At 34.8% G+C, this 21,839-nt stretch overlaps 1 protein-coding gene across 1 annotated transcript in view; it reads right to left on the bottom strand.

The window, feature by feature from the left end:
- The window catches only part of LOC150100292 (intermembrane lipid transfer protein VPS13C-like), a 171,317-nt gene that overhangs the window by 80,607 nt on the left and 68,871 nt on the right, over nucleotides 1–21,839 (bottom strand). The window contains exons 5-6 of the mRNA XM_090402629.1: nucleotides 14,371–14,678; nucleotides 6,593–6,746 (exon numbers count right to left, since the gene is read on the bottom strand). Of these exons, the coding sequence (XP_090258755.1) occupies nucleotides 6,593–6,746; nucleotides 14,371–14,678 (462 nt within the window). The remainder of the gene's footprint in view (nucleotides 1–6,592; nucleotides 6,747–14,370; nucleotides 14,679–21,839) is intronic.

Here is a 21,839-nt window from a genome sequence, read left to right as displayed (position 1 = left end):
CTGCATGTTCTAGGAGGAAGAGGACAGGATCAGGTGGATGCACAGGTTTATACGAGATTCTGTCCTTGTTTTCTGTGATTTTTAGAAGCAGGAAAGTCGCTGGTGTGTGTGCGTGTGTAAGTGAGTGAGTAAAATGCATTTTTGCATTTTTGGAAATTATGGAGACAACTACCATGTTTGAATAAAAACTTTAGTTTAATATTACTAAAATTTACAATTCGACGTTTCGACCTTTATGTCAAGGTCACCTTCTGGAGCGTACAAATATACACAAGAAACAAGCTATACTACAATCAGACTGGTTCGTTAAAGACACTGACCAATCGCTACCACAATTGTTGGCCTGACCTCTGGTGAAAAAAAAAAAAATTATACATCAACGCTAGAGTCCTATTATTTGTGTTGTGTACTATATACATATATTAATATCATTCCAGCCAGTTGGAGTGGAATGGTTTCTAATACTAGTGGATTAGCTAGAGTCCTGACTTATGTCGAATCTTTCATATTGGTTGGCTGAATGTGTGCCATCCAGATCCTTGGAATTTTCATACCATCTTTATTGTTGATATTTGGGTGGTTTGTCAGGATTTCGCAGGATTCTTTAAATTTTCTTTCGTACCATGTTTTTGTGCGGTGTAAGGAGCAGGTGCTTTTCCAGTTGATTTGGTGTAAGGTGTTAAGTGCGTGGTCTGAGAGGCCTGCTTCACCATAATGGTTATATTTAATGTGTCTAATATGTTCTTTCTTGCGTATAGGGATTGTCCGTCCTGTTTCACCAATGTACGGTAAGTTACAGGTGCAGCGGATGCAATAGACTCCAGGATGTGCTAATGGGAGGAGAGGATCCTTAGAGGAGCTGAATATGGTTTTAAGTTTAGTGGGTGGTTTAAAGGTGGCATTGAGGTTATAATGTTGTAGGATTCTGTTGATTTTTTCTGATAACCCTTTAATGTATGGGATGGCTATGGTTTTACTGTAATCTAGATTCGTTTTTGTTGTGGTTTTATAGAGTATTTTATTGACAGTATTTTTGTTATAGCCATTATTTATGAATGTGTCACAAATGATTTTTAGTTCTTGTTTCAGGGCTTACTGGTTTGAGCAAATAGTTGTGGCTCTGTTTTTAAGGGTGTTAATGACTCCATATTTTTGTGCTGGGTGGTGGTATGAATTCACATGTATGTATTGGCCCGTGTGTGTCGGTTTTCGGTAGACCGTAAAGGATAGACTGCCTGAAGGAAGACGTGTAACTAGTGTGTCTAGGAATGGGAGCGAATTTTGGTTTTCGATTTCGATGGGTAAATTGTATGCATTCGTGTTGTTTGTTTAGGTGGCTGAGGAATGTGTTTAGCGTTTATCGCCCGTGCTGCCAGATCGCGAACACGTCGTCAACGTATCCGAGCCAGATTGTCTGTCGAAGCGAGGTGGAATCAAGAGCCCTTTGCTCAAAGGTTTCCATGTAGAAGTTCGCGATTGGGGGGGGATAATGGTGAGCCCATGGCTGTACCTTCCTTTTGTAGGTAGAATTTGTTTTGCCACACGAAGTAACCGGACTTTAGTACGTGGGCAAAGAGGGCTGTAATGTCGGGCGGAAATTTGTTCTGTAGTAGGAGAATTGTGTCATTGATGGGGACATTAGTGAAAAGGGCAGAGACGTCAAAACTGACTAATAAGTTGTCTTTGTTGAGTGTTATGTTTTTGATTTTGTTTATAAAGTGTTGTGTGTTTTTTATGTAGGAGGGGGAACGACCTACCAACGAAGGAATGAGTAAAAGTTCAAATGATTGAGCAAGACGATATAACATAGCATAATATGTTTATGCAAATATGTTTATCGGTATATGATTAGTTTTCATGCTTATTATAAAGGAATTCAAGCTGTTTTACAGAAGACAGTACATGAATAATAGAATAAACAGAGTGCAAAAATCTCTCGCATAATCGTTTTACTTATTATGTTCATTTCTTACATGATTATATATATATATATATACACACACACACATGCAAATTTCATAAATAGGAATAGGTTTTGTTAATAATTATATATATTTTTATACTTGTATTTAATACAAATAGAAAAGCCTCTGATAATCACCAACCAAGGAAAGATTAGACACTCCATTCAAAATCACATTCTCTGATGACATAACCATATTTAAGACTCTTAATCTGCACATGCTCTCCATTACATACTGCCTAAGACTCTTGTCCCTTAAGAACTAGAGAAATTCATTCTCCTTATTCCCTGTTGTTATCTCTTCATTCCAATCAATATTGACATAGTTGAAATCACCCATAATGATCACCCTTTGATCGCTCACTAAGTCAAGTTGCCCATACAATTTTTTCTGCACCTTTCACATTCCCTGGCCTGCAGCAACAATCCACCAAATATCTCATTCAATCAACCTCCAACTTCACACTATGCTTCAAAGCCACTGCCAATTTTCTCTCCTTGTATCCCAAACTTGCATGGACATAATTTCCCTGCTATCATCAACAGCACTCCCAATCCCTTCTTGCCTTTAATACCTTTACAAAAAACATCATATCCCTCCATTTCTATTTCCATTAAGATGTCATTGGCATCCAACCAATAATGCAACAATTTCATCTCCCTTATTGTGATAATACTGGCGTTCATAATAAGCATAATAATTTATTTCTTGGTCTATAACCAGTCTTACTCGTGCTGCCACCCCCCCCCCCAATCTGTGACTTCTCCTCACCTGCTCCTTTCTGCTCACCTATTGCCCCATAATGCCCCCAACTAGACTGTATCTCCAATGTATTCAAGGCTGTTCCATTCCTATGCCAACCATCCAGATACATGCATTCATTATCACTTTCCACAGGTCCCTCCTACAATGTCTCTTTGGCCAACCCTGCTTCCCTGTCCAACTTGCATTCCTGTTCTCACATTCTCTTCTGCATTCACTATCACATCACTCTCATATAGTCCACTCTCCTGCTCATTCACATCTTTGACTTCCACTGATACCTTATTTACACTGCTCGTTGCAATTCCTTCCAGCAGCAACCTTTCCAAATGACTCACTCTAAAACCATTCAGTTGCAGCCCATCATTCTTATACAGTTTCATTCTTCCCTCAAACTCACCCTCATTTCTAGGTATTCACTGAGATGATATATAAAACAGTTGGCTTAGTTGACCAAATTATTCTGGCTGAAACTAAATGTGTAATATAATGATAAAACAATATCATCCACTGTTTTCATTAGGAGGAAAAACTGGCTTGTTGCAGTTACTGAAACAAACAACTTATATATATATATATATATAATATATATATACTAGGGTGCTCTCCCTCCCTGGTGCCTACAGCGCCCAATTCCCCCGTGTTCCGCTCTGGTAGGCCAGTTCTCCTTGAATTCTGATGACTCGAATTTCGAAGACTCAACACTCAGAGACTACCCTGAGTGTCAAGTCTTCAAAAGGGGGGGGGGTGGCTCTGGTGCCTACGGTGCCCAACCCCTCGAGTTCCGGACTAGTAGGTCGGTTCTTGAATTCTGATGACTCGAATTTTGAAAACTCGAAAGGGGGGGTTCCGCCCCTCTGGCAATCCATTTCCTCTGCTTGCCCACTCTGGAGTATACCTTATTCATTGCAGCTGTAATTTGCCCTATAATAGAGGAAATAGGAAGCACAATTCCTATCAGAAAAAAGGAACATAAATGACACATTAAATTTAATAACTATGGTAAAGTTGGCCTTTCTGATCATGCCCTGAACACTTTACATAGAATTGACTGGAAAAGCACTGCTGTTTACATCACACCAAAACGTGGTATGAACATAAATTTAAGGAAGCCTGTGAAATTCTTATCAACCACCCTAATCTTAACAATAACAATGGTCTAAAAATCCCAAGAATGCAGAAGGCACATATTCTACCCACATAACTTTTCTCCCTAAGAATTAATTATAAATAGGACTATAGGTAATCCAGGATATTAATATTTGAACATCATTTTTGTGGTAATAAAACTATCTGTAGGGAAAAAAAATTCTCTGATGTTGACTTAAATAGAATATAGTTTTGATGTATTTATTTTATTTTATTTCATTTATTTATTTTATTTTAATTTTATTTTCACTAGAGGTCAGGCCAGTAAAATAACTGTTGATCAAATCATTGTCTCTTTCCCATACCGTGTGAAATGTAATATAGCTTGTCTCTGTATATATATGTGTGTATACTAAAGATGACTTTAATATGAAGGTTGAAACGTCAGGAAATTAAAATAATTATTTCTAACATGATTATAAAGTCCATAATTTGTCTAAAATGAATATACTAGATGAAGTTCCTAATCCCTAATTTTTTGTATGATTTTTCTACATCCAATGAATCATTTGTGCTATTTTGTTTGGTGTTGCAATATGTCCTGAGTCTCAATTCCCTGTCCACCATTATTCCCAAATTTCTTACATTAGTCCATCAATAGCAGTCCATTCACCAAGTTCATCTAACAAGCAGTATCCTTTGTTCACAGTGTCAGTTTATTCATATCACACTGGTGGATCTCTACACTACCTTTTTTACAACTGCTCTTTCCATCATCAACAGGAAACAACTAGATTCTCTTCCCACAAATCATCCCCAATACCCCATCATATAAACGACCACAGCCTATATTACACATTGGTCACCTGCCTTCTCCTTGATTCTGCTCCATCATGTGCTGATCTTTGATGTCTGTCAATCACTATTCTCTTATCCATGTCATAAGATTCATATCCATTACCCTTTACTCTGATTTAAATAATATATTTCTGTGCAATATCCTGTTAAATGTTCTTTGCAAACATCCTGTAATCCCAATGGTCCAATTAATCATCTGCCACTTAATTATAGTGAGTAAATTATTTAGGCAAAAACCTATGCTTCAAGTCGTGATGCTTCCAATGTAGCTCATATTTCTATGCACTCATATTTCACATCATATTTCTGAATTTTGATCTTAAACAACCTTTTCCATACACTTACCACTGGTAGTGAAACTTAACCAGCCTAGTCAAAAGCTCTGCAATTCTCTTGCACTTTCTCAAAACACACAGACTGATATCCTATCCAATTGCAATGGTATTTCCCCATAATTATTTCAAATTATCCTAAACATCTCCAGTTTGTCTACATCTATTCTTCATATCAGTCTCTTTCACATTAATCACTGCATTATCACAACCTGAATAATATCCCTGAAAAGCAATCACTCAACAATTAAACTATTTCTTCTAATCACTTCCTTTAGTAGCACCTTCATTCGTTAAAACTATCCTTCTATAATAATTTTTCCTCATACTTTCCAAATAGTAATTGAGCTCTTTCATACTTTGTGTGCCTGGCTCATTTCTTATCATAATGTGAATCAGCATTTCTTGCACAGGAATAAAAGTCAGATCACTTTCTTTGCTAGCTTTTGTACAGATATGAACATACTGATTATATTTTTCTTTATATTCCTTATAGATATTTCACCTTTCTTAATGGTATTACTTATCCATTTAACTCTATGCTTATTTTTATCCTTCTGATAAAAATCAGCATAGATTCATAAATTCACAAAACAGCAAAAATTCACAATCTGTGTTTCTATCAAACATCCCTCCCTTGTTGTCGGTTCTTATGATACAGCATTGCTCCAAGCTAGTTATTAAATTTGCCATAATAACCTGAATTGTAGCTTCATATTCCTTCTCAACAAAATTCCTGCCTCACAGGAATGCAACCAGGAACATAACATATCAACTATCAAATCTTGAGATAGGAATATCATCAGAAAGCTGAAATAAGAAAAGCAACTGGAGTAGATGATATTCAACCCGAAATGCTGAAAAATGATATAAGGGATTTACATAGGCTACACTGCATAATGTTTAATTACTTTCTGTGTTTTATTATTTAAAAAAATAAACAAAAACAATTTTAGTTCTCATTAAAGCTGTTTTTCTTTTATTATTATTATTTAACCTAATTTAGTTAACCATTTTTCAGAAATCTTTTCCCTACTCATAAGGGTTAATACTTTAATGATACGATATTATTGCATCAATAATGGTTGGTGCAAGTCTCCCACATGGAGTCTTTGGCCTTCACGTAATAATATGCATGTGTATATACATATATATACAGAGAGTGCACAAATACAATGTTACAGAATAGTGCACATGTGTACAGAGTATAAACAGATATATTGTAATTGGTTAATGAATTCTTACCAATGGCTTACCAAGTTTAATATATTTATATTCCTAGACAAAGTGGAATTACTTTTAGTGGAGACAGAAATTTATAAACACTAATAGTCAATTACTGCAATTGAAGCAAATAACTTCTTATGATGGCATAATAAGAGTGCAAAGAATAAGAGTGTAAAGGTAAAGCGTTCCAAGTGGGTTTTCAAATTTTTATAACTACAGTGTAATTGTATTAGTCATACTATTAGGCAAATTATTTTTCAATCGTACAAGATTTTAATAATAACTGTAAAAAATGTATAATAAAAATTTCAGAACAAATTGGATTACTGACATATTAATATAATTTACCAATATACATACCTTAACTGCTGCAAGTTTTCCAGAAATATCCATTTCTGGCACTTCAAAATACCAACCACATGCTAAATTTCGTGTCACTGAGAAACTAAAACTTACAGGCTCAAGTAGAAGACATTCAGAAGAAATATCAGCTGAAACTAATTGTACATCAGCTCTAAAAGAATACATATATATTAAAATTGACTAAATAGAACACAACATTTCATATTCATATTTATCTATTGAAATCAAGGTAATTGGCCTATTAACTATTTAATTTCATTAAGTATACAAGTTATGTCCTTTATTATAATATTTTAAAATCACTTGTGATAAACCTACAGAATCTGCACTTTATAGAAAACTGTACTTTCCACAACAACATCACATATAACAACATCACATCACATCACATAGATTAATTTACACAAAATAAACATGGAAGTTGAACCAAAGTAAATGACAACTATTATTCATTTTACTGTCACTAGAGGTAAATATAATTAAATTGAACATATGTATAGATTAAATGAACTTAACTAAACAAACTAAATAATGAGCTAAATAATTGAACTTAAATTGAACACCTGCAGAGCAAAAACTTAAAGTTCACATGCAAGTTACTGTGACATCTGTATTACCATGCTCATTATCGTGAAGATTATTAAAACAAAATCATCATCATCATGCTCAAGGATTAGGCCTTAGAAGTCATTGTTGAATCTCTTAAGAGGACATCCTGGTTTTCGTTTTTGTAATGGTTTGTAATTTAAGGCTTATTTTGGTAATCTTTCTGTTTTCATTATTTTAACGTGTTTCATCTATTTATGTTTATATTTTTTAATTTTTTTTCTATTACTGATTCCTGGTTTAATTTTTCATAATTTCTTCATTTCTTTTGTGATCGAATAGAGTAATGTTTGCAGTTTTTCTCATAAACTTCATTTCAGCTGTTATTAATCTCTGTTTATCTTTTTGTTTTATTGTCCAGATTTCACTTCCATACAATAGGACTGTTAGGGCTAATGTATTGTATACTTTTAGTCTGGTTTGTTTATGAACTAAGTTAGGTTCAAATATAGAGTTAATTACACCTGTTATTTTTAAATATTTCGCAATTTTTAGGTTTATATGTATTTCATATGTAATCATATATCCTAGGTAGTTAAATGAATTCACCTGTTCTAAAATCTTGTTATCTATTACTATTTTAGTTCTTACTGGATCTTGTCCTTTAAAGGCCATTGATATATCTATGATACATTTTACATACCTATGATAGCTTTTAGAATATTATTGGTATTTGTCTTTCTTTTAATATGCTAAATAAAATGCTTTTTTAACTTTGTCAAATGCTTTTTCAAAGTCAATAAATGTAATATGTGTTTCTAAATTGTATTCTCTTCTATTCTCTATTACTAATTTTAGGCAAAAGGCTGGGTCTATACATGATCGTCCTTTTCTAAATTCATTCTGTACTTCTAAAATAAAGTTTTCAGAATATATTACAAGTTCGTTATTTAAAATTCTGCTATATATTTTGTAGCAGGAATTTAGAATACTTATACCTCTATAATTTTTAGGGTCATCACTACTAACTCTACTAAGATAGGGGTCAGAATTGCTTTTTCCCATTCTATTGGTGGGTTACTTGTTGAATAAATTCTATTTAAAATTAATAGGAGTCTTTCATTGAACCTTATTCCTGCATATTTATATAATTCTGAACCTAACTTATCTTCTACAGGTGATTTTGCATTTCTTGTATTTTCAGGATGATTTCTAATTCTTCTTTAGTTATTTCCTTTTCATTTTCATTAAATGTTTGCCAGTCATTATTATTATTATTATTATGGCCTCAATGGAGTCAAAAGATTCATCATGGGAGGTCCTTCCTAGGAAACACAAAGAGTCTATCAAGACTCATTGTGGGAGAACCCTCCTAGGAAACACAAAGTCTATCATATCACTTCTTGAACTCATTGACACCATTCTCGCTCTCGCCACTCTATCAGGCAATGCATTCCATGGTTCAACCACCCTCCATGCAAAGAAACCACTCCTCACCCTCTTGCTCACAGCTTCCTTTCGTAATTTCTAGGGATGGTCCCCTGGTAATTGCTTCTTCCTGCTGTTCCACCGAGTGAAAGAACTCCCCATTGTCAACCCTGTAACTGCCTCTCACCAGTTTAAAAGTCTCGACCATATCACCTCTCCCTCTTCTATCCACCAAACTAGGCAGTCCACATCCCTCAGCCAATCCTCATAACTAACATTGTACAGTCCTGAAACCATCTTTGTTATCTGCCTCTGTACTCTTTCCACAGTTAATTTATCCCCTTCAAATCCTGGGGACCAAATCTGAGAACAATAGTCCAAGTGTGGTCTGATCAGGGTCTTATACAACGGAATGATAACTGTTTTATCTCTGCAGGTCAGTGTCCTTCTCATTATTACAGCAATCCTCTGTGTTACCTTCACCACCTTTGCAATACGTCGCCTAAATTTCAAGTTTCTATCAATCATCAACCCAAGATCTCTTGTCTCCCCTACTTTCTCCAGTACAACTCCTCAAATAGAGTATGAAGTGTCCCATTGATGCATCCCAAACTTCAAGACTATACATTTTGCTACATTAAACCAACACCCCCCATTCATTTTCCCATCCGTCTAGTTTATTCAAATCCTCTTGCAGGGCTACTACATCTACACTATTACTAATAACCTTTACCAGCTTCACATCATCTGCAAACAACTGAACATCCCCCTGATATCCACTGACAATGTCATTGATATAAAGGTAAAACAATATAGGTCCCAGTACCCAGAACCCCCCCCCCTCCCCATTCATTTGCCCATCTGTCTAGTTTATTCAAATCCTCTTGCAGGGCTACCACATCTTCACTATTACTAATAACTGTTCCCAGCTTCACATCATCTGCAAACAACTGAATATTCTCCTGAAATCCACTGACAATGTCATTGATATAAAGGTTAAACAATATAGGTCCCAGTACTGAGCCCTGTGGGACCCCATCAGTAACCTTTTGCCTCCTTGAAACTGCCACACCACACACAACTCTCTGATACCTATCGGACTGCCAATCCTGAGTCCAGTTAACCAACCTGACATCCAAACCCATGTGCTGCAACTTGAATATCAGCTTATCATGTGGCATCCTGTCAAATGCCTTCACTAAATCCAAGAAAATAGCAGTATATGCCTTTCCCTCATCAACTGCTCTTGTAACTTTATTATAAAAGGATAGCATATTACTAAAACAAGACTGCCCCTTAACAAATCCATGTTGATTCTCACAGATAACATTACCCTCATTTGCCCAATGCTGTATACAATCCCTCACTAATTTCTCCTTAACAACTACTGATGACACACAAAGTGGCCTATAATTAGACACTTCCAGTCTGCTACCACCCTTATGCAATGGCACTATCTTACCTTCCTTCCATTTCCTGGGCACCTTTCCTGTAGCCAGACTTTGATTGAAAAGCCAGGAAAATTTCATTGAAATTTACTCCTCCAATGAGGAGTAAATTTTATGTGGATGAAATACTCCAATAAAGTTTCATTGAACAATTTCACTATGTCCTCTGCATCAGTCACTCTATTCCTAATTTTATCCCACAATGTCATTCTTCCACAATCATTTCTCCTCCTACTGGCCACTTAGCTAAAAAATTCCCTAGGATTTTCTTTTGATCTTAGGGCCAATTTCTTCTCATATTCGTGTTTCGCCTTCCTTACCATACTAGTCACTCTTCTAGCCTGTGTCTTATATTCTTCATGCATCTGCTCTTCACCTGTTTCCTTATATCTCTTCCATAGTCTCTTTTTTCACACGCAGTTCCTATTTAATATTGTTTGTTATCCACTTTTCACCAAATTGTGTCCTCTTCTTCACTTGTGGAATACAGCTTACTATTGCTGCTAGCAAATATTCCTTCACAATTTCCCAAGCATTAATGACATCCTAGCCTTCCAATTCTTCCCTCCATGAAATTTTCCCAAATTGATATCTAAAACTATTATAATCACTGCTTTATAATTCCACATATGTTCCTATCACTTTGATACTCCTGCATGTCTATTCATTTTCCAAGTGAAAACCATATGGTCACTCTCTCCAAGTGGGAGAGATGTCATCTCAGTTATTATCAACTCTTCTGATGCTATGACCAAATCCAAAACTCTTGAACCTCTTGTTCCCTCTATTACATGTTGCCTAAGACATTTGTCCCTCAAGAATTCTAGAAATTCCATTTCCTTATTGCTACATGCAGCTTCCTCTCCCCAATTTATACTGCTGTACTTAAAATCTCCCATAACAATCATTCTTCTTCTTCTTGCACTTGCCAAGCTCAACTGTCTAAACATCTCCCAGTGCCCACCCTCTGTGGGGGACCGGGAGATGTTTAGACATCACTCTAGACAAACTTTAGACAGAAACACTCTAGACACTTTAGACATCACTAGACATAGATGTTTAGATGTCTCTTTTTGCTATGGCTCTTATTCTTCACAACAATTCTAAACAAAATCACAATTAAATTCATATGAAAGTTGTTTTGAGACATGGGATTTTTTTTTTCCCCCAGTAGCTGAAATAAGTGCAATTTTATATATACCACATATTTAGAGACAGGTATGTACATGACATAAAATAAATATTACATGTAAATTCTATTTATACACTTTACATTTAACAAATATTTTAAAATAAATACATGGCATTTAAAAATACACCCAATAAAAAATACACTGGATGTATTTAATATAATTATTAATATCAAAGTGTTTTCATTTATATGTACAAAAGTTCTAAAAATAATCAAAGTCACACACATTTCACGGCGATGAACTCTAGCCTCAAATATACAAATATTATTCAAGAATAAATGAGAGTTTGAAAACAATAATCAAATTTGAAGACTCATAGTCTGTGTATTAAACATTCATGATTCAAGCAGAAAAGCATGTGGTGGTGATGTTTGCAAGAATAGAAAAATCTTAGCTACAAGATGAAAGTTAAAGAGACAATCCTGGAAAAAAGAAGAAGGCATACTGATTCATAGGAAATAAATTAGCATGTGCTCTAAGAGATTAGAGAGAAAATTGTAAGAAAGTAAATTAATATATAAAGGTCTAAACATCTAAGCAAATGTCATGAGAAGACTTTGGTAAGAATCTTCTTCAACAGCTTAATGGACTATTTAAGTCTAATGCTATCAAAACCAAATTTCTTTGCCTGTCTGTCAGAGGCTGCATTTGGAGTCGGTGTTCATTCGTTTGTCTTATATCTTTCACCACTTCATCCATCCAAGATGCTTGGCATATTCCTACAGATCTTTTCTCCTCAATTTTATTTGTAAGCACATGTTTGAACAGCTGCCTTCCAAACACGGACAGACTACTAAATTCTCTTTCCTCAGATAAATGACAGAATGGGTCTTTGAAACAATTCTCAGTTTCTCAATATGTCTTCATTCATACAGGCCTGTATTTTGATTGCAAAATGGTCCAAAAAAATTCCTTAGTACTTTTTATTTTTTTCAAATATATTAAGTTTTCCATTACCTCCCTTTGTTTTAAAACTCTTTGTAAATCCCTGTTTTACATTAGGTTAATATTGAAGAGGGATAAATAGCTAATAAAGAAAGATTTTCTTTGAAATTTCTTGATAATACCGTAGATTTTAGAAAACTGTAAAACATCCACAACCGGTCTTCTCACTTCTCTCATCTATCTCCTGGAGCAAATTGTTGTAGCTATTAACGCTTTTATCTCTTCGATGCTTAAAATTATCCACCTGCTCCAAAGATATAATTATCAACAAGTTGAATAGGTGTTCATGAGTCCTTGAAATGTATTTAGTCTTTTCTTGGTTTATGACAAGACTCTTGGACTTACCTGTCTTAATTGTGACTCCCATTCACAAATGGCTGTAAACCTATTTATGAGGTATCGGAGGTCTGTAAAGTTATGATAAACACATAGAACAAAAATTATATTAGGGCAACTGATATAACCACAGGATGCTTACTTTTTAAGAATATAAGAATATAAGTTACCTTCATAACTCTGCTACTAGTATGTTCTTTTTTGTGGTTATATCGTAGCTTTAATAGCATTTTGTTCTAGGTGTTCTCGTAGTTCCACATATACCCTTTCCTCACACGGCTGGCAATCAACCAGGAAATCTATGTTGTCTACCTTCATGTTTCAGGCAGACCTATGCAATGATTTGCATTTCACCACCATGTTGTATCAGTGTACTAAATTAATTGATTTTGTAAAAAAAAAAACTATCAAGTCTATACACTACAAACTGCAATAGCAGAACATCTACTGCAACTCTTACACATTAAAAAAAAAAATAAAAATAAAAAAATAGGAGAAAATAGCTAAATATACTGAATTAAATAAAGATAAACACATTTGAAACTTTAACAAAATTAAACATTAAAACTATAGCACTCGTAGAAAGGCTTATATGTGAGTAACACATGACTATTAAATTATTTAAGGAATTCACAATGTATACTGCAATATTAATTAAAAGAAACTTTAATAAATACTTCCTATATTTCGGCAATGTCATTGCCATCTTCAATGGGAACATACAACTATGACACGGGCAAGCGCAGGCACTACAAAAAGCAAATGAGGCAGAAGAGAGAAACTACTGTTGTTCCTAGAATCCTAATGGTGCCCCCTAGCAGGCTATATTGGGTTGTCTGTTGGGCTGATGTTCTCATGATGCAAGCTTCCCAAATTTGGGGCAGTCTCATGCACCCAAATTTGTTGAGGTTTGGAAAGTTTTTTAGAGCTGGGGCTGATTCTATGAACAATCTTTCATATTTAAATTTGCTGCGGTATATTAACGTGGCTTTCTTCCAATGTATTCTGTGGGTGGGGTGGGGGGTATCCAGAGCATGGTCTGCAAGCCCAGAGTGGCAGTATTGGTGAAACCGAATGTAGTCTATATGTTCTGAAATCCTGACATTTGCTATCCTGACTATTTGGCCAAAGTAGGGCAGTTTACAGCTGCAAGGGACCTGGTACCCCAGGTAGGTCTAGGGTCTTTGGTGGAGCAGATAAGGATTGCCAATTTTTTATGTGGTTTGTAACAAGAAGTTAGGTCGTATTTTTTTGAAATTATAGAGACAACTACTGTGTTTGAATAAAAACTTTACTTTAATATAACTAAAAATCTACATTCAACGTTTCGACCTTTATGTCAAGGTCATCTTCTGGAGCATACAACTATACATGGACGTTACAACAATTATTGGCCTGGTGAAAAAAAAAAAATAAATAAAAATAAAAAATTAATTAATTTAAAAAAATTATACATCAACGCTAGAGTCCTATTATTAGCGTTATCTGTTGGTTGTAGAAATACATTGGGTGCAACAACAAGTTTATGTATCTATCTATATACATATATTAACATCATGATTATAAACGTACATTCCAGCCAGTTGGTATTGAATGGTTTCTAATACTAGCTGAAGATTGGCACCATTAGGACTCTAGGAACAACAGTAGTTTCTCTCTTCTGCCTCATTTGCTTTTTGTAGTGCCTGTGTGTACGTGTCATAGTTGTATGCTCCCATTGAAGATGGCAATTGCCATTGCCAAAATATAGGAAGTATTTATTAAAATTTCTTGTAATTAATATTCCAGTATACGTTGTAAATTCCTTAAATAATTTAATAGTCATAGTTAAAACTGTAGCATTATAAATATATAATAAAAAAGGTGCAATGATACTAACCTAGACAATTTTAAATCATGTAAATCCAGTGTAATATTGTCAAAAATGGCAGGCATTCCCAACTCATTTTTTTTCTTTCCAAGTAGAAATTTATTGTAGAGTTTTAAAGTTCCCAAATCAGCCACAAGTGTATTTCCTGATTTAGAATTCTGGGGAATTATAACTACTGGAGCTTCAAGACGTATGTTTAGAGACACTCTTGTTGCTTTTTCGTATACTTGTTCCATGCCTTGCTTTGCAGCTACTGCTGCAACAGCACTTGCTTCATACATTTTTTCCTTTGCAGTTTGAAAATTATCCAAAAAAGCCTATGAATTAAATTAAAACAAGATGGTAAAGTTTCATAAGGAAATAAAAAAATAACTGTGTAGTAGTTATATTTTAAAAATCAAGTTCTGTTTATGACAACAGTGAATTACAATTAAATATTCCTATAATATGGTTAAAGAAATCTAACAAGTACCTAATGTGAACCACATAATACATATGCCATGAGCAAACCTACCCACAGTTTCTAAAACTATATGTGTGTGTAGCCTGAAGCAGAAATAGTTTTGAGCAATGTTTTCAATTATTTTAACAACACAAATCCATTATTTCAAATGGAAATTTTCCAACACATGTCTAAAGTATATGAAAATTTTATGAGATTCACCAATAAAACTACAATTTTGTTGAGCTAAGAGCTTCACAGAGCAAAACACACTCAGAGATATATTGCTCCAAAACCCAGGATCTTGAGATAAAAAGAGACAATGAAATAGCAAACACCGTCTAGAAAGAATGACAATATCAATTATTTATTTTTATTTATTATTTTGTTAAGTGTTTCCTACCCATGAAAAGTTGTAAACATGCACATTCAGGAATCAGGAAGCCCTGCTCTAGAAAGCAAGCATGTAGTGTTTTCAAGCTTCCAACAATTCAGATATTGATCATATGCTATGCATTGAAATTCATCTACCACTTAAGAAATATTCAAAAATATACATGCCTAGAGTAGAATTTGAACCCAGAACCTACTGATCATAAAGTAGAAGTGATATCCATTCAGAAAACCAGTGTTACAATGAATGTTTATTTATTATACCTATTCATTTTTCCCTCTTAATTCTTTCAGGACCCACCAAATTGACTGAGAAATACTGCTATAGAGAACCAGATATTATGCTGAATGGGTTTATTTTATATCTAAGAAGCAATTTTATACAGAACTACCATTTACTATCAGAAATCTGAATCAGTTTTGTTGTTACTCTATAATAAGTGGCATACAAAATATGCCACATATTTTGAATAGTACTCACATTTGAAGTTTTATCAACTATAGTAAATAATTATCTGTAATTCTTTTCAGCCATATCTACTTGGCCCTTTTATATTTCTACAGTATTAAAAGATTCTCTTACATTTTTCTCCAATTTGATGACTAAGATATAAAACGTGAAAAGGCAAGGAGAACTATGCAGATAAGTTCTGCATTTATTTCAATGAATTCAAATCACACTTAATAACTTAACATGAATATGAGCCACATCCTGAAGAAATCAATATTACAATTCAATTTATTTTATTCATTTATTTTTTTTTATGTCGAACTCACACACACATACACACAAGTTGTAAACTTATAGTACACCAGTATCAAGAATGAGTTTGAAGATAATTCAAAAATCCTTATCCAGAGACCAACACCAGAACTTACTAAACTACTTTAGGTCACCAATAAGCAGGATTCACCTACAACCCAAATACAATATACAAAGAATACAAATATATTGATAGTGGTGTAATGCTAGTATTACAATGTTGAATCATATTAAAATCTCATAAGATTTACTTCAATTTTATAACAAATTTAAATTGACAGTTTGGAATATGTCATACAATGACATTCATATGAGCATAAAAGATATTAGCATCAATAAATTGTTTAAAATTTGAGACAAAAAAAAAAAAAAAAAAAAAATCAGCATGTGCTCTAATATTCAGGGTGTGCTAGGTGTGCAGTGCTCATTAACTGAATAGCAATACACCAGTATCATAATTTTGTATTTATTCCCGTTAAAGACTCTCCTAATTGTTTCCAGTGATTCCTAAAAGTAAACACAATATACTAATGCTTCATGAAGAGGACACTTTTCAATGCATAAACATTGCATCACATTCGTGTTTATAGGCCCAGGTGTGAGTTCAAAATACATACACCTCTGAAAAGATGTACAGATAGTGCAGTGGGTTAAATTCTTAGCATTCTAGACAATAGCACCTAGAAGTTGTGATTGGTTATTATGTCAACCAATCCAACTGAATGTTAATGGAAGTTTTTTCACTTGGCTATGCTACTAATTATATATTTGGTTGTATCCTTTATCCAAGTGTAAGCAAATAAAGTTTGCACCTGAAGTACTTTCAGGACTGGGGCAATTCATAGTAAAGGTGGTATAAATTCTCATCACTTGCCTTAGTATCCCATAATGCAAAATACATCTCCTTGAATTAAGGCAGTGTTTCTCAAAGAGTGGTACGCATACCCACGGGGGTACGCGAAAGGTCTTCGGGGGGGGGGGTACGTGACAATTTTCGGCTATGCATCATTAACGTATGAAATCATTATATTTCTCAACAAATAGTGCAATTAGAGACAACTGGGATAAAAACAGCACTAACTAATGAATCACATCTTCTCTCCAACAGAAACTGCTGTATAAACTCAAGCAAAACCATATGTTGCAGGTGCAACATATGGTTTTGCTTGACACCACCCCAACTCAACTGTTGAAATGCCAATTTGTCTTTGGTTCATGCGATTTTTTTGTTAATACTGCACTATTCATATGCACTTCATAGCTGCTCTATGTATCTCAAGTCTTATAAATTACTGGTAATTTTTGCTTGAAATAATGGGAAAGAAGATGAAGCTATTTGGGTAGATGACTTTGACGATGCACACAAGGAAACTGTTCTCGATGCCTAAAGTAGCAATAGCAAGTTTCTTGGTAAGTCACACCATTTGCAGTTTTTTTTTCTGAAAACTTTAGTTTCCAAAAATCCTCACATATATCTCTCACCGTGATTTTTTAGGTTTAATTTGGGGAAAAAAAGTGCAAGTTATAATCGAGTAGATAAATTTACAGTATTTTTTTAGCTTCCAAATTCTTAAGTACGGATCATTGGTTAAAGATTGGATTTATAAACCACAAAAGAGAGCAATATAGCAAATACAAGTAGCTGTAAGCAACAAGAATAAGTTGATATTGCATCTGGATCAAATAAAATTGATAAGGGTGTGTCGTCTGACATCTCTAGAGAACCAACTAGGAAGAAGATGAAAAATCTTCGTAAGTATGATATGAATTACTTGAAATGTGGATTTTCATGGACAGGAAATGAAGAGGAACCTATTCCAAATTTTGTTCTATTAAAAATAAATCATATTTTTTGTTTACATGAACATAAATTCAAATAAAATAGACATTTACAATGAAATATACTTTAGTTATTTATTATTTGATAAGGGGGTTTTGGTAATAATGAAAATTTAAGAAGGGGTACATGGATATCTGAAGTTTGAGAAACACTGCATTAAGGAAAGGGTCGCTACCCAGATCGGTTTCCCTGTATTAAGTGTGGGGTTACCTCTTCAAAAACTTGTGAGAACCCCCAACAATGAGTGATTCAAAGGATCAAAACTCAGTGTTGTTCCCCTCAGTAACAGGCCCACCCTGTCACAGAATTCTCAGCATTTGGCTCTACCCAGTGGCAGGCTCACCCCACCACTGAGCAGAACTGCTCATATTTCAACTGAGGGGTAACAGAAGTGCCTCAGTTAACTTCATGGGCTACAGCATTGCCATCCATTACCCCCCTACCTAGGTAACAGCAACAGCTGAGCCTCAGAACTTCATTGGCTACAGAACCGCTCACCTGAAGTACTTTCAGGACTGGGTCAACTCCTGGTAAAGGTGGTATAAGTGCTCATCACTTTCAACCCTTAGGGGTTTCATCAGTGGGAGCCAGACACAGAGGTGGTGATACTAAGGTGGAAGTGATGGAGAAGTCATATTTATGAGTTGCCAAAGGGTGTCATACCCTATTATTAAAATTCTCTGGATTAGAGATAAGTTCATGGAAGATTTTTCACTTGGCTATGCTACTAATCATATATTTGGTTTTATCCTTTATCCCAATGTAAGCAAACAAAGTTTGCACCTGAAGTACTTTCAGGACTTGGGCAACTCATGATAAAGGTGATATAAGTTCTCATCACTTGCCTTAGTATCCCATAATACAAAGCACATCTCCTGATGGACATGTATAATACTATGCATTAAGGGAAGTGAAAAAACTTTCATAAACTTATCTCTAATCCAGAGAATTTTAATAATAGGGTGTGACACCCTTTGGCAACTCGTATAGGTAAATGACTTCTCCATCACTTCCATTTAGTATCACCACCTCTGGGTCTGACTCCCACTGAAACCTCAATTGAAACCCTTCCCTTAAGGAAGGAAGGCATAGCATTATACATGTCCATCAGGAGATGGGCTTTGCATTATGGCAGGGGTCGGGGAACTTTTTTACACATTACTCCAACATATATTTATTTACGCCGATGTTGCCCCCTTGATTTGAAAGGGAGAAAATCATAGATTATTTAAATTCAAAAGGTTTATTGAATCTATTTATATGGAGAATACAATTATAAAGATAAAAAGTATAAAATAAATGTGATAAAATAAATTAATATCCTCATTATGAAATAAAAGGATTTCTTTGAAAACTTTTTCACTTCAGGTTTTGGAGAAATGATGTTTAATTTTTGATACAATAACATCAAAATTGGAGCATTTTGATGTCAGAGTAATTTGGATACTGTCTGTGGGGTCCAATCGATTTCTCTGCTTGTTTTCATGTTCATTAGAGTGGAAAATCCTTGTTCACAAGATAGGTTGTTGCAAAAGGAAGCAACTTTTTGACTGCCTCCTCATGTGCAATTTTGAAATCCTTTGCAGCTATTGACATCCAAAAATATGACAGATCTGCTTTGTTTTCAAATTCAATACGTGCTTCATTATTGGATCGAAGTTCAAGAAGCGTCTCTGCCAACCCTTGAGGCTCTTCTGGTACATCAGCAATTTCACATTTAAAGGGATCTACAACCCAACCGACAGTATGTGAATCAAGATCTGGAAAGTAATCAGAGAACCACTCTTTGAGCTTGGTAAGATGCCTTATAACTGTATCCTTGATGTCATCAAAAGTAATATTTTCACAATCTTCCCAAAACAAAGATAACTTTGAAAAGGCAGCTATCTTGTTTTGTTCTGCTTTCTGTCTCCAATATAAAAGCTTTGATCCAAACGCTGAAATCTTTTCTCTGGCTGAAATTATATTGATGATTTTTCCTTGCAATTCTTTGTTCAATGCATTCACATACTCAAAAATATCAGCCAAATATGTGAGATGTGCAACCCACGAGGAGTTTGTAAACTTATCTGCAAGAACGTGCTTTTGATCAACCATAAAAATTTCAAGTTCAGTTTTGAGAGCCCACACTCGGTTCAGAACATTTCCACGTGGGAGCCACCTCACTTCTGTACGATAAAGTAGGTCTGTATATTCAGCCTCACCATCTTTACATAATTCATGAACTAGCCGCATGTTTAGTGCATGTCCTTTGACAACATTGACAACCTTGATAATATCATGCATGACGGCTTCCAGTGCAGGTTCCAAATGTTTCACAAGCAGTGCTGCCTGGCAATGGATCATACAGTGGTTAACTTCAATTTTTGAATTATTCTCTCTGGCCAAAGCTGAAAAACCACTTACATGACCCAACATAGCTGGAGCTCCATCAACAGACACAGCAATGCAGTCTTCCTACTTTAAATTAACGTTATTAAAGTATTCATTAACTTTATGGTTATCCAAAAATAAATGGTTATCCAAAAAGACTCTACAACAAGATTCTCTTGACTGATATACCACATAGACAACGTGATGACATCCAATACATCAGTACTATTACTATTCCATTTGTCAGCAACATTTCCAAAAAATTAGCTAACCTTCTAAAACCACATATCAGAGTAGCATTCAACACTATTCAGAGTAAGCCAATCAACACTATTCGAAAATTTTTCAGATCACCGAAAGATCCTCATCCATTCTACAAGTACTCTGGAGTATATAATATACCTTGCTCATGTGGTATTAGTTACGTAGGTCAGACCCTCTAGAAGCTTTGAAACAAGAAAGAAAGACCACATAGAATATGTCAAAAACAACAGACAAGACATTTCAGGCCTTTCTTGCCACTTTGCCTCTACCAACCATCACATTGAGTGGGATAAGAGCCTTATGCCCTATATAGAAGATAACTACCATTCAAGAACCTTCAAGGAAGCAGCTACAGTCGCCTGTAAAACTGAAAACCTAAACAAGAATCAAGGTCTAACCTTACCAGAAATTTGGAAAGCTTTAATCAGATCATTAAACATCAAAGAAATGAACTTTCATGACAATTACATCATATGCCATAACGAATAAATCACATTCCCGAGACACGCACATTGTCTCGTTCGATACTAATTTTTTGTATGAATTAGAACCATCAGTAATAACCTAGTCTGTCCTTCATATAGCTTACTAGTTTGTATTCCCTGAAGATGCTGATAGAAAAATTGGTGAAACATGTAGAACGGTAAAATAAAGCTACTTGACTAACATTATATAAAAAAAGTGTAATAGTCTTATTCATTAACTTTATTGAAGACATCAATTCCACGAGATCGCAACTCGAGAGGAGAACAAAACAACAATTCCTCTTCAATTGCATGCAAACCTTTGTAGTGAACATACACCATCAGCTACAAATTACTACTGACATCTGTAGTCTCATCAAGCTGAATAGCAAAGCATTTACTCTCTTTTATTGAAGAAATAACTTGTTTCCTCACATTTTCTGCTAAAATAGAAATTCTTTCTCTCACAACTTTTGCAGACAAGGGCACTGAATTTAGTTTCATGACTTCTTTCTGACCACACATAATCTCTGCCATTTTCAAAGCTGCTGGTTTAACCAATTCCTCACCAATAGTATATGGTTTCTTGTTTCGGGAAATCAACCAGGCCACTTCAAAGCTAGCCTTTGATGCTGAACGTTGATCGAATCTACCTCTCAAGTTGCTGTCCAGTCTCTGTCTTTTGACAGACATTTCCAAATTTACAAAGTATTCCCGTGGTTCGGAAGACAGATGTGGATGCAAATTATCCAAGTGTTTCTTCAATTGACTCTTTTTGAAAGATTCTGCAGTCAGTACTTTCAGACAACACACTGTGGTTTCATTATTCCTTTGTCTTCTATTTGTGTAAACCCATAATTGAGGAACTCTTCCTGGTATATTCTTTTTCTAGTTGATGTCATCTGAAGGGTAAAAAAGACAGTAATTGAATTTAAGATT

Source organism: Typopeltis vanoorti, chromosome 13, assembly GCF_054136105.1.
Source record: "Typopeltis vanoorti isolate ZY-2024b chromosome 13, IOZ_Tvanoo_1.0, whole genome shotgun sequence".
Classification (NCBI taxonomy): Eukaryota; Metazoa; Arthropoda; class Arachnida; order Uropygi; family Thelyphonidae; genus Typopeltis; species Typopeltis vanoorti.
Note: the sequence above shows the minus strand (reverse complement) of the source record. Positions and strands in the feature narration are given on the sequence as shown.